The sequence below is a fragment of the Charadrius vociferus genome, unplaced genomic scaffold (assembly GCF_000708025.1).
Source record: "Charadrius vociferus isolate BGI_N301 unplaced genomic scaffold, ASM70802v2 scaffold147, whole genome shotgun sequence".
NCBI lineage: Eukaryota > Metazoa > Chordata > Aves > Charadriiformes > Charadriidae > Charadrius > Charadrius vociferus.
Genome location: NW_009649570.1, coordinates 758,954 through 773,819, shown reverse-complemented (window position 1 = coordinate 773,819; position 14,866 = coordinate 758,954). Strand labels below are relative to the sequence as shown.

General features: G+C 36.0%; 1 protein-coding gene across 2 annotated transcripts in view; it reads right to left on the bottom strand.

The window, feature by feature from the left end:
- Positions 1–14,866, bottom strand: part of GULP1 (GULP, engulfment adaptor PTB domain containing 1) — a 72,102-nt gene that overhangs the window by 40,414 nt on the left and 16,822 nt on the right. For both annotated transcript variants that reach the window (XM_009890127.1, XM_009890126.1), the window contains exon 2: positions 5,258–5,329. In XM_009890127.1, coding sequence (XP_009888429.1) covers positions 5,258–5,329 — 72 coding nt within the window. The remainder of the gene's footprint in view (positions 1–5,257; positions 5,330–14,866) is intronic.

The window sequence follows — 14,866 nt, the reverse complement described above, 5'->3', positions numbered from 1 at the left end:
TGCTTATGCATCAAGCATTAGTAAACCACAGTCAGAGGATTAATCAGCAAAAGTAACACGAAGGGAAAAACATCACATTTTAAAAACAGCCACGATCTTTAGTTAAAGAAATAATGGTTAAAACAAATTCTATCAAAATCAATTTAAGCTATGCAAATCAAAGCTATGTGCTTTTATTTAATATTTACACCTCACTGCACAATTCAAGAATTTACTAAAAAACCTCAAAACATCAGAGGTAGACTTTGCTGTGATTTGGGTGCTAATTTTCAGCCCAGGAAATAGAGGTTCAACTCCTCCATTTCACACAGGCTTCCAGTGAGACATCAGACATTGTACTTCATGTGGACAACTCAAAAAATGTCTCTTTCACGATAATGTACTTGTCTACACTGAGACACAGCTTTATACCTGGCTGTGAGATGACACTTTTCCTCTTTATTCATAACAACACTCATTATAAGAAAAGATCCCTGAAAAAAAAAAAAAAAACCCAAAATAGGCCCTATTTCTTTTGCAGTGACTGCACATCATCTATTTGGTCATATTATTGTCCAAACTCTCATGCACCATGTGGGTGTACTGAAATTACAACTTCAGAAAAATAGTTGTCAAGAAGAGGAAAAGGATGAAAAAGCCACAGATCTGCAAACTTGAATCTCTCAATAATCAGGTGGGTAGGGAAAAAGCTACCTCAGAAATCCATTTCTATGGAATATGTTGTATTTTATTTTCCAAACACACACTGGACTGAGAGTAAGGCTATTGATCTATTAACCACAGTGTAGAAGACAATGCAGTACAGTCTTTTTTCCATCTCTCACTCCCTGAAATTAGTTTGTTTGCTTGGTTTTTTTTTTGGTTTGGGGGGAAGGTGGGGGTGTGCTGGGTTTTTTGGGGGCTTTGAGTGGGTGTTTTTGAATATTTTGTTTGGTGGTGTGGAGTTTGGGGAGTTTGTTGTGGTTTTGGTGGTGTTTTTTTGGTTGGGATTTTTTGTTTGATTTTTGGTGGTATTTTTTTGTTTGGTGTTTGGTTGTTGGTTTTTTTTTTGAGAGAGAGTTAACAGGTATTCTCTTCTTCAGCTCTTCTCATCTGATCTGCTTTGGTCTTCAGGCTGTCCCTGGCTGGTCCCGAACCACACATTCTGCTTTCTCCGGTACTTCAAAGAGAACAGTCATGGCTGTAAGGCTTGACTGGAAACCTCTTTATCCCAATACTAACAGATTTTCTGTACTCCACCCTCCTCTGTCCTTTCAACAACAAATGAAACCCAGCTTTAACACAAAAGGGAGCTCAGAACAATATCTATTTATGATGGTCTATTAAGGGCAGCAGCAGGACACCATCACAGCATGTGTGGAGGCGTGTGAAAGAGCACTCTTCACTTTGTGTATCCTTACAGGTCAAGGAGCTGATGAAGAATATTTCAAGTGGCTTCAAAGTGATTAATTCTATTTACATTATCTCCGGTCATCTCCAATTACAGAAGAAAAGAGGAGGAGAAAAGGAAACTGAGTTGGAAGCTGGGTAAGAGAACAGCTTTAAGTTTGGTCCTCACAAAAACATCCCTTTGAAGACTATAAAAGGAACAGCCCAAAACTCAGGTGTTTAATTCTGGTTCCTCCTTAACACCCCTCTATGCCATCTTCTTACCAGTAATCTGGTTATGCTGCCCTTTCCATCTGTTATGCTGATCTTTCCACCTGTTCTCACCTCTGGCAACCCTTCAAGCGCTTTTTAAAGGACCAAATTAATTCCTACAGTCTGATTTAGAAGTTATATACTTCAGTAATCAAGGAAAGTAAACATTTCACTTTAAAAAAGAAAGGGTGATTTGACAACATTTACACATTTGAATAATGTAGGCATATTCTGACACAACACCTTGGTACCATTTTCCGTAGTTTTTATTTCATTCTAGAAATTAGTTTGACTAGAAAACTGTTTGTAATATATTATGAGAACAGTTCAACTTATCTTAGAAATAAAAATACACAACATTCTTCTTTCTGCTGCTGTACAGCTCCAGGAAATTTGAAAACATGAGGGGTAAACCCAACTAGATAAAAACACTGGACAACCCTCTACAAAAATTAAACATAGATACTTGACAAAACTGTAAATTCAACTTGCAACTGACCCAGCAAAATTTTTAATTGTTTAGAAAATGTAGTAGTAGTAGTATTTAGGATAAAACAAGTACAATGAAGCATAAAAAAAAATTTCCTTCAAGTTAATGTATTTTACTGTAGAACATCAGCTCCACCTGCTGGTAAAAGTAAGTTCATGGAATGGCGTGTTGCAGTTTTCCACAAACCTTTGGCAAGCCAAGAGTCTTTGTACTGTTTAAGTTAAGATCTTTTGATTTAAAGAAGAAGAAAGTTGTATATGAAATGTCTATTTCACACAGTTCAATGACATGATGGCTTAAGAAAAATAGCCTACAGTGACAGTATTGCATGGTCTATATATCACTGTAAGCACAATGGCTTCAAAAGGTTATTGGTGCGATGCACGCCAGCTGTAAAGACAGGTCCAAATATTAAGAGTCAGCTGTTTTTCTGCTACTTATTAATTTTCATTAAAAACAAATTATGATTAACATTGTGATTAAAACCAAATCCATATGGTAAATAAAATATAAATATAGCATCACAAGCCATACATCTTTTAAAAACTCTCCTATTTCAAAAACACTATAAATCTTTTCAAAATAAGACATTAGTTTTCACACTGTTTTCACTGGTTTATAATTTTTAATTAACACTTTCTAAAACCAAGCTAAAGCTGTGTGGTTAATAATAAAATCCAGTACCTCTAGGCTTCTCTTCAAAGAATCCAGATGCACAACATAAATCGATGTTGAAATAAGTATTCGATTAATTGAGGACTGTTTCAAACAGAAAACCTCTTTATTGCTCTCTGAATTCTGTTCCAAGATTTTTCAAGTCTTTTCAAAAGTTGTCTTCAATTACTGCATGAGTTTTCTAATAAACTTGTGATTATATAAGATCCCATGCAGTATTTGACATCTAAGCTCCAAACTCCCAAGTGTGAAGAAAATAGTGTAATTCTGGCAGCAAAGATTCAAACATATCAGTTTATTTAGGGAACACGTGTAAAAAGTTAGAACAGATATCTACATACTCCAGTGACACCACAAGTACATACAAAATTATTACTCTTTTTACATTTTAGTGCTACGCTGACAAATGAAAATAGTTCTGGATCTTTCTGTGCTTCAGAGAAAAGTTATTTGAAATCCTTTTTGGACCTGCTTTCAGAGCAAACTATTTCACGGTACCAAATCATACAGTCCCACCTACCAAAACCCTCCAGTGATCAGTGACAGCCCAGGTTAGCTGGGAGTTCCACCAGTGAGACAGAGACACTTAGCAGTTGCTTCAGTTAGGAGGAGTCTGATAAAACATTGTTAAAATAGAACTGAAACTTGTCCATAGCAGGATATTATCTTGATAGATTTCTGCACAGAATTAACTTTGCTCAGGGTAACGGAGTTTTATAAACACAAAACATCTAACACAACAGGCTTCGCTCCAGCATTCGCTATAAACTGTATGAAGTGCACACAAAATCATACATTTTGTTTCCACTGGTAGCATGCTGCAATAGTTAAAAAAGGGTCATACTTACACTAGCCTAAAACACTTGAAAACAACTAGGCAATGATGTCTCTGATAAACTGCAGCAGAGTAAATCTCTTTGGCATAAAACATTCTAAGAGTTAACTAAGCGAATCTTTAAAGGCAGCAGTACTATTTTGGTGAAACAAAAATAATGGCAAAGAACTTCTGTTTAAATACCTTAACACAATTGCTAATCAAACTTGTAAAGACGGCTTTTTCAAAGGAAACCACAGTCTTAAAAGCTGAGCTACATGAGTAGCATTTCATGCCTTCTTTCTTCCTTTTTTATGACAGTAATAACACAGAATCAAATGTTTCAATATCGATTCCCAAAATTTTCTGTACATTTCCGAGAAAATTCTGTTTAAATGAATAATGAAAACCCTACAAAAAGTTATGGGAAGTACAACAGAAGGCAGAACAATTTTTACCTCTAAATAAACTAATGCTCCAATAGCTCTACGCAGCTAAGCAGGAAGCAGTGAGATTCCACAACAATGTGAGTAAGCAGGAAAATCAAATCAGCATTCCCTACCACAACTCATAGCATTTGAAGAGCTTTAAGCATATTAGCTGTCACTCAAACAGTCAAGTCAAAGCCATGTTATCAGTTAGCGACCCTCAACAAGTCATTTCACTAGGATACTTTCTAATTGTCTACCAAGTCCCTCTGTGCCCAAGAAGAAATTGTAAACGTCTGATTTTCTCAGCCATCTATGTGCACCAGCACATAGGCGCTGTTTGTGCACACAGACCTTTTCAAATGAAACATGAAGACCTGGAGGACAAGGCAATAATGCTCCTTGTCATAAACAGGGTTGGTTTGTAAACCCTATTCTCTCATTGCAGCTCTATTTCCAGATATATCACCAATTATCACAGCTGGACAACATTCATATCAGTGTCACAAACCTTCACCTCCAGTCTAACAGTCAGTTTATGTGGATCAGACACATGAGCTTTAGATGAAGAGCAGTCAGGGACAGCCAGTGCCCACAGAGCTATCGCAGCCCACTTACAGCATGGTTTGATGTTCTTACTCCTGTTCTCTGGCACCAACAGTTTACCTTAAGTGGGTGGGTATTCTATGTTTTGCAACAAAAGGCAACTTACCTAACCGGGGCTCATCGGAAGCAATGCACAGCCCAGAGAAATGCAGGACGGGCATTACTGAAGCCACAAGTTTTTTGGTCAAGGAAGAGTTCATTTTTTTACATTCTCTGGCAACACGTTTGGAGTGCCATAATTAGAGGCATTCAATAGCCATAAAGTGAGGACAGCAGCTAAAATTGTTGCTACCGAAGTTTGTACTAACAAAGCCCTAGAGTTTTCAAAGAACAAGCATTACCCATTAAGGTACATAAACTTTATACTATAAATAATTATACAATCTAGGAAACAACTAAATATTTGTACAGCAGAACATCTGATAACACAGACATAAGGGCGGGCTTACACACCAGTGAAGAGATTAGCAAAAACAACTGCTACTAAAACCAATGAATTTACCCAGAAACACTTATAAAGTGTCTTATCTGTGAAAACAATTTAAGAATACACTCAATTTTTATTTCATTAAAAATTTATTCTTACCTTTAATTCTTTCTTACCTTTAATTTTCTAACAGCATCTCTCACAACTTCTGTGCCTTTGGGCTGCTCCACTTCTGTACTGCCAAGAAACTGAAAAGATTGTAATTTGTGAGAAATAAGTTATTCACTGAAAGGCCTAATTAACACAAGTAATCTTATTTTCCAATTATTTCCAAATAACATTTTAGAAAGACAATAATTTCAATAGTTGATAAATAACAAATCTTCATACAGCTATTTCTAATCAAGAGAATAACAAGAATTAAATTATAATTAGACAAATATAAGAGTTATCAAAATCAGCTTTTTTGGGTTTTTTTTAACACTTTATTTATCTGGATCCTATAAAAGTCTGTAAATTAGAGGTTAAGTACCTTTTTCCATTGGGAAATTGTAATTTTGGTAACATCGCTTTTGGAAAATAATGAAAAAAATGCAAAATAAAATACTGAAATAAGATACTTCCCTTTATCAACATGAGCCAATGGTTGGGACTATGTCACTAAAACTTTCATACAGGGATGCAAGATAAATTTAAAAGGCCTGATTTTGCTCTCAGAGCTACTTGGTACAGTAATTTTATAGATTTAAAGGAACTAGGTTCCAACTTACATAAAAAAAAGGCTCATATTCAATGCATTTCTAATGAAAACCAAAGATGCACCTCAATATACAAAGCATGATACTTCAAAGGAACCTTACCATTTCTTTATTTGTACACTGAAATGCCCTTACATTCTTCTGTACAGTTTTGCTTGCCTTCTAGTATACCGTTATGAAAGGTAGGATAATCCCACCTGAACCGCACCTGTGTAATAATTCAATTAATTTTGAATTGCCTGTTTTTCAGTCAGGCACAGTTGATTTAACTCACACCATGTAGCTGTATATGCCAAAATAATGCTATCAAGAAAGAAGAAAAACCTTTTTTCCTCTAAAGTACACAATTTTCTGTGTAACGTGACAGAGGTATGTACAATTTTTAAGTCTTAGCAGTTTCAAAATGCTAATTTAAATTTGCCAAGATACAGATACTTTCAACATAGTAACTCTGAAGTTTTAAATTTTATTAAAACTTCAAAATGTGCTTTCTGTAGTCAATGTGCTCAAGCTGTACTCCTGCAAAGAAACTTTGCAGCTCTACCAATAATTAAATCTCATTAGAAATCTGCTGCTGACTCTGAAATATGATGTGCCATCTTGAATACAAAAGTGTGTAAATCAAAACACCACACACATCTGCTGTCAGTATTCTCTACTATAACAATTCTCCAGCTAGGAGACCAAGGTTTTGTAATAACAAAGCAGAAACCTCTATTATTGATTTGATGTCTTTCATGCAACATCTCTGATGACTTTAAATAGCGGGTATGTCCTTCCCTGGAAAAGTGACAGTTGAAGAAAATGCCCAAAGAAAAAGACTGATTCTTGGACAGTATGGATACTACATATGACAGAAAGGGAAAGGTGAGTGAATGTATGTGAGCAAATGCATGTGAGTAAAAATGAAAAAAAAAATAAAATAAGGTAACCACAAGCTAAGACGGATAAGAAAGAAAGTAGATAAGGTCAGAAGAGAATCTAAGAGGAATGCCAACATTACCAGGTATCTGTACACAAGCATATTTATACACCACACACTTGGCACAACACAATAGGTAGAATTATAGTTGCTGTAAAGTTTGTGAGCAGGCCAGGGTACTTTATATACAGTACAGGAATCCCACATAAACACAGGAAATAACAGCTGCAAGTGGGGATAAGGCTCAATGAACAAAGAATAGAGGTCACTGCTGCCCACGGTGAAGTGGAAGACAGCCACGCGTACTTCATCCACATGTGCTTCCTAATATGTGCATAGTTTTGAAACTTGCAGCTCCAGAGGCATTATCAATGTAAGCAACCCGGTACTTGTTGATACACATTTAGGGCTGGACCTTGGGTAGAATTGTGTCAAATACACTTCTAGATGCCCCAGGTACACTGCCTTGCCTGCAGCCGCTTCTCCAGAATGGCACAGGGCTGCCCTGTGTTTCTTATTTGCTTACTTCCACCAGATGACTGAGATCTAAGATAGCAAAAGATAGCTCAAAACCAATACAGTCATTTCCCCTTCCCTATCAGCTATCTCCCTCTGATTTGAAGTCCAGGAAAGATGAAGGTATCTTTGCTGTATTCAATAAATACCACCAGCAGACCAATCTTTTAATGAACAATAATTTCCACAATTACTGTTTTCCCAGGGACTTGTACCTCATGTTTATTCACAGTACTGCCTTAGAAAGCATAAGCACCAAATTAAGCTTCTGCCACAGATGGAGCATCTGTTGAATGTCACTGAATTTGTAAGTCCGTAGTAATGTTCCTCAAATCAGAAATTACCATTTCTGATCATGGAGAGGAGGGAGAAATAGGCCTCTAAATAGAAAGATAAACTGCTGAATGCACAGGTGTAAATGACTGTCAGATCCTGAAGAAACACATACTAATTGGGTTTGCTCAACAAGTTACAAAAGAAATAAACAACCAAGACTCGAAGTATATGGAGACGTCATGAACATTATATCAATATTTATGGAACATAACTTAACTAACCAGAATTCTACCAGTCATTTGCAATGCACTGTCTTCCAGATGAGTATCAGTTTTGACATTAAGCAGCACTACTGCAAGTTTTATTGCTCTCAGCAGTTTTCAACTGGACGTGGAATTAGAGCTTATGCTTAATAAACTGTTCCGTAAAATATCATAAGATTTAATCCATAAATACAAAGGACATTTGTAGCGTGCTAATATCAGAGATGATGAGACCATGCCACGGGTTGCAATGTTTGTATCTGATATACATTTTTATCTCTTAACTGGCGTCCTATTTCTTTTTATTCAGGTAAGTTCAAATTTTAGTCATAACTGCTTACACATTTCATGCCTCAGCTTCAGAAGCTTTCTCATTTTATTTACTTATTTTTGGTAAGACAGTAATAAAGAGAAAAACAGCAATTAAGAGCAAATATTCTGAATATTTGTATTAATTAGACGGAGCTATTTTGGGCAAAATATTAAAAGAATTTAAAATCAAGAAAATTTATTTTCTAATTACACCAAAAGAATGTGCAATATAGTTTTAACATATACCTAACATATTAACTGGAGGCTTTTTATTGCTTGCTTTCCCATCTGCTCTGTACCTTTTTTGTGATATGCCCTATCATTGCACTTTGTTTAATATTAGGTACCAATTACTATGGTATTAGTCTTAATAGTTAAGCTACACAAACACTTATGTATTTGCAAAAGTGAGACTTTAGATGACAATCTCAATGTGACAAAGGCCTCTGTGTTTGTATAATCCCTAACACAGAATGGATGCACCGCCACGTCCAGGACTTCTAAGTAAATAACTAACAACTAATTCACCACCCTCATGAAATGGGGGGACAGCCATTTCATTATGGTCTTTCCAGCAGATTTTTCTCACCAAATCTCCCTCAAACACAGAGAACAAATATTTGTTGTATCTGGAATTCAGTACAGCTCTGGCATGAATAGTATAAATATTCATTGTGGAAGAGTGCAAAAAAATTTCAAAGCAAAATTGGTAAGTATCAAACTTCCCTTTGCAAGATCAGGCTCCTTCAGAAAGCAATACTGATGCAGAATTCTAGATGGGAACTGTAAAAGTCCGCAATTGCTTTGATCACTTCAGGTTCCCTTCCACAGCTATGGCCCTTTTGCAGACCCAGCTGACGAAAACCAACAGCAACATGAAATATAACTGTTCCTGAGAGTCACACTAATACAGCTCCTACATTTCATTGCAGAAGAGAGAAACAGAAAATAATGTAGCAGTTCCCCTTCAGATCATTCAGTATTAATCCTATATGTAAATTAATAAATACATTAAATTCTTAAGTGTTCATTAACATCAAATACGTAATACTGATGAAAAATCTTTACATGATTGTTACATATATTTACCGTTTGCATCTAGTAAAAAGGTTATTGAAATACGTGTACTTCATGCATAATAAGCCAATTCAAACAAAAATGCTTAATAAGTTAGGTATGCCACTAGACTCATCTTTTTAAATATTTATGTATTGTTTAGTGTTAATGAGAAGTTCACCACAATCATACTGAGTCTGACTTTAAGAATTTTGAAAAGAATGACATCTAATCTTTTGTATAACACAAAACAAGCTAAGGCAATATTTTCCCATATAAATTACTACACATTTTTCATTGCAGTCTGACATTCTGCCAAACATATTCCCTACAAAACTGATGACAGGTTATTCTTCTAATATATTACTTATTCTGATCTCACTTGCAGCTGTTATGAGGTCAACGGATCTTATCAGTCAAAACAGTTCAATTGTTCCTTTAAAGTATATTAAGGCTTGTTCTTCGTTTGCCATCAAGAAAGTGAGCTGTTGACCAGCCATATACAAGACAAACACCTCAGATCAAACTGTTTATAATCTAATATTAGCAGAAACCAGATGTGCTCGCTCCACATGCAAAGATTTCCAAGATAGTGCAGCTGCAGAGAATTAACAGACAATATTTCATCATATTAGCATCAACAGAAGTTTTATCACTGACAGCAACTGGGAGAATAACTCAGCCCCGTAATGGCCAGGAGGGCTGTCTTACACAACAAACTAGTAAACAGACCCTTTGTGGGGAATCTCTTTTCCTTCAGAATGTAGTCAAAATGAGGATTTTCCTATGCATTTAACTTGAGCAAGACATGTTTTGGTCCAATTCCATAGTGAAATTATTAAAAATGCTTTCATAGCTGTACTTCGGCTGGAGAAACTATTTTTTAATAGTTTTAATAATTTTAAAAGAAAGGTAAGTCTTTTTTACTTTTATTTTGCTGGTTCAATTAAGTCGATTCAAATATAGGGCAACTTCAGGCATTCTGAACTCTTTACAGTTCTGACCAGTCTATTGCAGGTACCACATGCCCAATAGCTATTACTAAGGTTACGTGAATTGTGAAGGTTAACAGTTCATTTTTTTCCTTGTCATTAACAACATACTCCAGTAATTCTTCCCCCCGACAGCTTACATTTTGACCCTCAACATTCTACTTTTTTAACATGCAAAGTATATCTAGGTGCTTTTCTTCAAAACATAGGGGGAATACAAAAAACCCTATCCATCCTTTAGAAAAGTCAGTTTTACCAGGGTCAAGAAAAACATTAAACCTAAAACTTGACTAAGAAATAGTTTTAGGTGCACTTTCAAATATTTAATGTAGACTTCCACTCTTCCAGTAGAGAGCAGTGTAGGATATTTTAATAAGAAAACAACATCTGTTTTCTTTTGTCATCACATTTCAATCTTTAAAAAAATCATCTTTCACAGTGGCACATTTCTTTATTAGTCTGAAATCCTTGCATATCAAAAGTTCGCTTTTATGCAGATTTAAATGCAATCATATGAAAAAGTACTTACCAAACTCATACAATAAAGAAAGGAAAAAGCAATGCAAAATTAATGGATACCTGCTGCCAAAATTTGACAAATTATCTCCTTCTACAGCAGAAGTTAAAGGGATGCTGATTTACTGATGAAAGGATGACAAATGTATCCACATTCTGATAACATCATAGTGACAGTATATAATATAAAATGAGAATGAAAGAGAAGCAGGATCAGTTTTGAAGCTATGCAGAAAACAGATGAAAAAAATGTCTAAGCTGTTAATCACTTCCTAGGACATGAACAGGTTTTATTCAGTCTTGCATACATGAGTCTTCTCCATCAATTAAACAGCTGAAGTACAATATAGACACACCTCTTTCTATTTTGGCTTCCTTCTCTTTCTCCACCCTACGGTCCAGTTCCCCACCTGTAACAACTTCCTTAGCTCTCTACCAATACATGTTTTTGCCAGAGTACATAACAGTTTGGGGTTTTCCCTTTTGGGGAGCAATTCTTCAGTGACACTTTAAAAACAACTGCCTCTCCCAGGCGTGACTGCTGCTTAAATGAAAGCAGAAATCAAACATGAGATTATGATAGAGAAAAGTGCCACAGACATCAGCACATTCTCTGAATATCCCCTGCTTGTCTGACATGTAATGTTCCGCACAAATGGTGACTCTGACACAGGGGAAAAAAAATCTACACATTTTTCTGAGGAATTGTTCAAGTGCTACTTGCAAAAAGGGAAGGAGTGCATGATTAAAAATATAAAGAAAAAAAGAAGGGTCTTCTAATGGAAATCAAATTTTACCACATATTTCATCCATCAGTAGTATTAAGCCAAATGCATGTGAGAAAACACAGAGGTGAAAATATTTAACCGTTAACAAAAGAATCTTCCAAATCCAGGGATACAAAAACAAACTGTGCATAATTTTAAGCAATCTATCAGCAAGCTACACTAGTTTAATTTGTATTTTATTCTCAAGAAGTGTAGTAGCTAAAAACTCTTTAATATCGAATGTGTAAGCAATCATCTCAGTCTTTAAGTTTGGTGCAATGACTACATAATAAAGAACATAATTTGATAACTAAAGCTTAATATGCTTTTGAACGGTTGACAGACACAGACAACAGACATTTTCTTGAAGCTGTACACCTCACCAGGCTCTGGATGTGGTTCTTGCCAGGAACCCGAATGTTTGGAAGCAGGAATATCTAGAAATATTCCGGTATTCTGAGAAACTAAGGACATATGGCAGTCCTAATCCTGCCTACACCTGTCTTCTAACCCATGTTTAGACTTGATGAGAAGAAAAATTACATAGCTGACTGGGAAGAAACTTGACATGTGGTCCAAGTAAGCTAAATCTAGCTTGGTGCAATTTTAAAGGCAAAAGAATGAGAATAATTACACCAGGTCATATTCTTCCTCAAGTCCCACTGCATATAAATCCACAGCCAGATGGGAAAAAAACAAAAGGGCACAGAAATGGGAAAATACAATAGGAATACATTTATATTAACATAACCAGTTTGTTTGTAATAAGAATTTCAGAAGAATTTAGGACACACTTGGTAAATGATTGAACTTAGACCTTCTCCAGAGAGACCAGCGGGGTCATACGCTAAGGTGGCTATCAAGAAGGATACACTTAAAATTAAATGTTAAATCAGATTACAATACAGCTACCAAAGCTGTTCTCTGCATAAAAACGTCTAATCCTAATGGTAAAATAACATTAGGAGATATGGCTAGTACCTTCACAAGGAAGATAAGAGCAGGCTAGAATACTGAAAGAAAGCAAAAAGGTAAAAAGCTTATCTTGTCAAGACTGTCACTATAGAAAATAGCAGTTGTACAAGAAAAAACATTCAGTATTTCTTCAGTCCATCAATCTACACAGCACTTCAGAAGCACATCTCAAACTGTACCATGCCCTGAAGAGCTGTCAGGCTGAATCTGAAGATCATAATGGAGCTGGTGTGGTGGTGGTGCGTACACTGTTCTCCCATTGCATACATCATTATCAGCCACCTTACAGCTACCCAGATTTTAGCCACAAGCTGAGAATAAACACAGCTACATGCAGACTTACTTCCACCTCAAACAACTGGGTGAAGAAAAAGTGGGTTTTGGCTCTGCTCTGCAGACTTGTTAGCTGGAGCTAACAGCTCACTTCTGGTCTAAGTGAGCTCTACCCAGCAGAGGCACGGAGGCAACAGCAGGAAGGCAATACAAATATCCCTTAGGGAAACCAGCTTGGAGCAAAACAACAGCAAGCTCAAGTAAATTTTAGAATTTTTTTTATAAGCTTCTGATGTATAGGAAAAGGGCTTAAAGAGGAAGATTTTAACAGTGCACAAATGACAGTGATGCTAATATTAGTAGTATGTCATACTGAAGGCCTCTTTTTCTTTTAAGACCAGGTGCACTCCCCATAGCTGAAAAACAAACAAGAAATCAGAGATAATATTTGGCATTAAAGAAACAAGGGCAGAACAAGATGGTAGTGAGAACAAATTTATCACTGGAGAAAAATAATTTATTATCCTATGTTCTCTGATTGTGATTGGGACACACACATTGTTTTGACAGCATTCTTTCTTCAGGAGTGCTGCACTGTCCATTACCCTTCACATGCAAGAATCCTGTGCTCAGAGATTGGATAAAATGAAGGAGTAAATTAAAGAACAACACGCTTCCAAACCTCATCCTCTGGGTTTCAATTCAGACACACTCCGTGTCTCCAGTTTTGGCGTTTACACCTGGGAACAGGTTTTTTTTTTTTTTTTTTTTTGTCAGAAGCATCTGTCAGCAACAGGAGATGTCTGTGGGTAATCCAAAGGCACCATCATCAGGTTATTATAGCTCCTTTGCTTCAATACATAAACTATTAACACGTAACACAGAGATTCATCTAACATTAAACAGTGGCATCAAATTACTATCTTCTGTTTTTCCACTGCTATTCATCAACTCTTCAGAGCCTCCTGTAGTGTATCATTGTTACTGCCTGGAAATTTTAGGATAACTACCAAGAGATAACTCATCAAATGAGCATGCTGTTGACTAATGTGATCTAACTTGACCATGTTCATGGTCTGAGTTGCTTCTGACTTGCCTAGAAAATGACTGAGCCATCCAACTACAGACGCTGAGGAACATCCTTGCCAGCTCCTGCAATCCTCTGTCGTTACTCTCCTATTAGTTTAGATCTTATTCAGCCTGACCTCTAAGAACTGCAACTCTAAACTCACTGTTAAAACTTAAAATACAGTATCTCTTGACTTCTGTAAGAGTTATCATTATTGAACCAACACTCAGTCAAGGCATTTATTCAGACAGATTATACTTCTGATAATGCAGGTGCACAGGGAAGTGTACCTGCATATTCACAAGAACCATTCTGTATCCAGACAGGGAAAACAGAATTAATTATCAAACCTGGAACTTGCTTTAGAAAGGTATATTCCAAACATTAAGCCTCTGATACTCATTCACTGAAGACACATCATACTGCTTGAATGCCTCAATTCAGAAGACTTGTATTCCTAACTGGATTGTTCCCAGTAAAACAAATATTTACTCTAATTAAAGTGAAGAGAGTCCACCTAAAAATAATTCATAATCACTATTTTAAACATCAACTTTTCAACTTTAGAAATGCATAGTAACAGAGTAGACAGATTTTTTAGCTTTGCAAGCCCATAATTAGACAGGAATTGGATTCAACACAAGCATCGTTTCTTTGTGTAAACAGTAGTGAAACTAAGCCCTCAGATTTATCAAAATACTATTTTTCACCAAGTCCTAGATATTTTCAAATATCTTATGTGAGAAAGTTGACATCTTGTTGGCATTTTTTTTTCATAAACCAGATGCCAATACAGTGATTTAATTTATATTAATCATAAGACACTACTTCAACAATTCCTGTATTCCACTCAAATGTACTGAAGTAGTACAAACAGCTCTACATCTACAGACTCATTTGCAAAGATGTCAAATGAACTGTTAGAAACTATAAAACAGAGACCAGCTTTGCTTTAATTCCCACTTAATCTCCACAGATGCTAGCTAGCAACACTGGCAAGTCTGGAGGGAACTTCACTGTATTGAAGTGGGAAAAAATGTTTTCATTGTTACTACTTGTATAAAGCCATTAGTCTACCCAAATTCAGGTT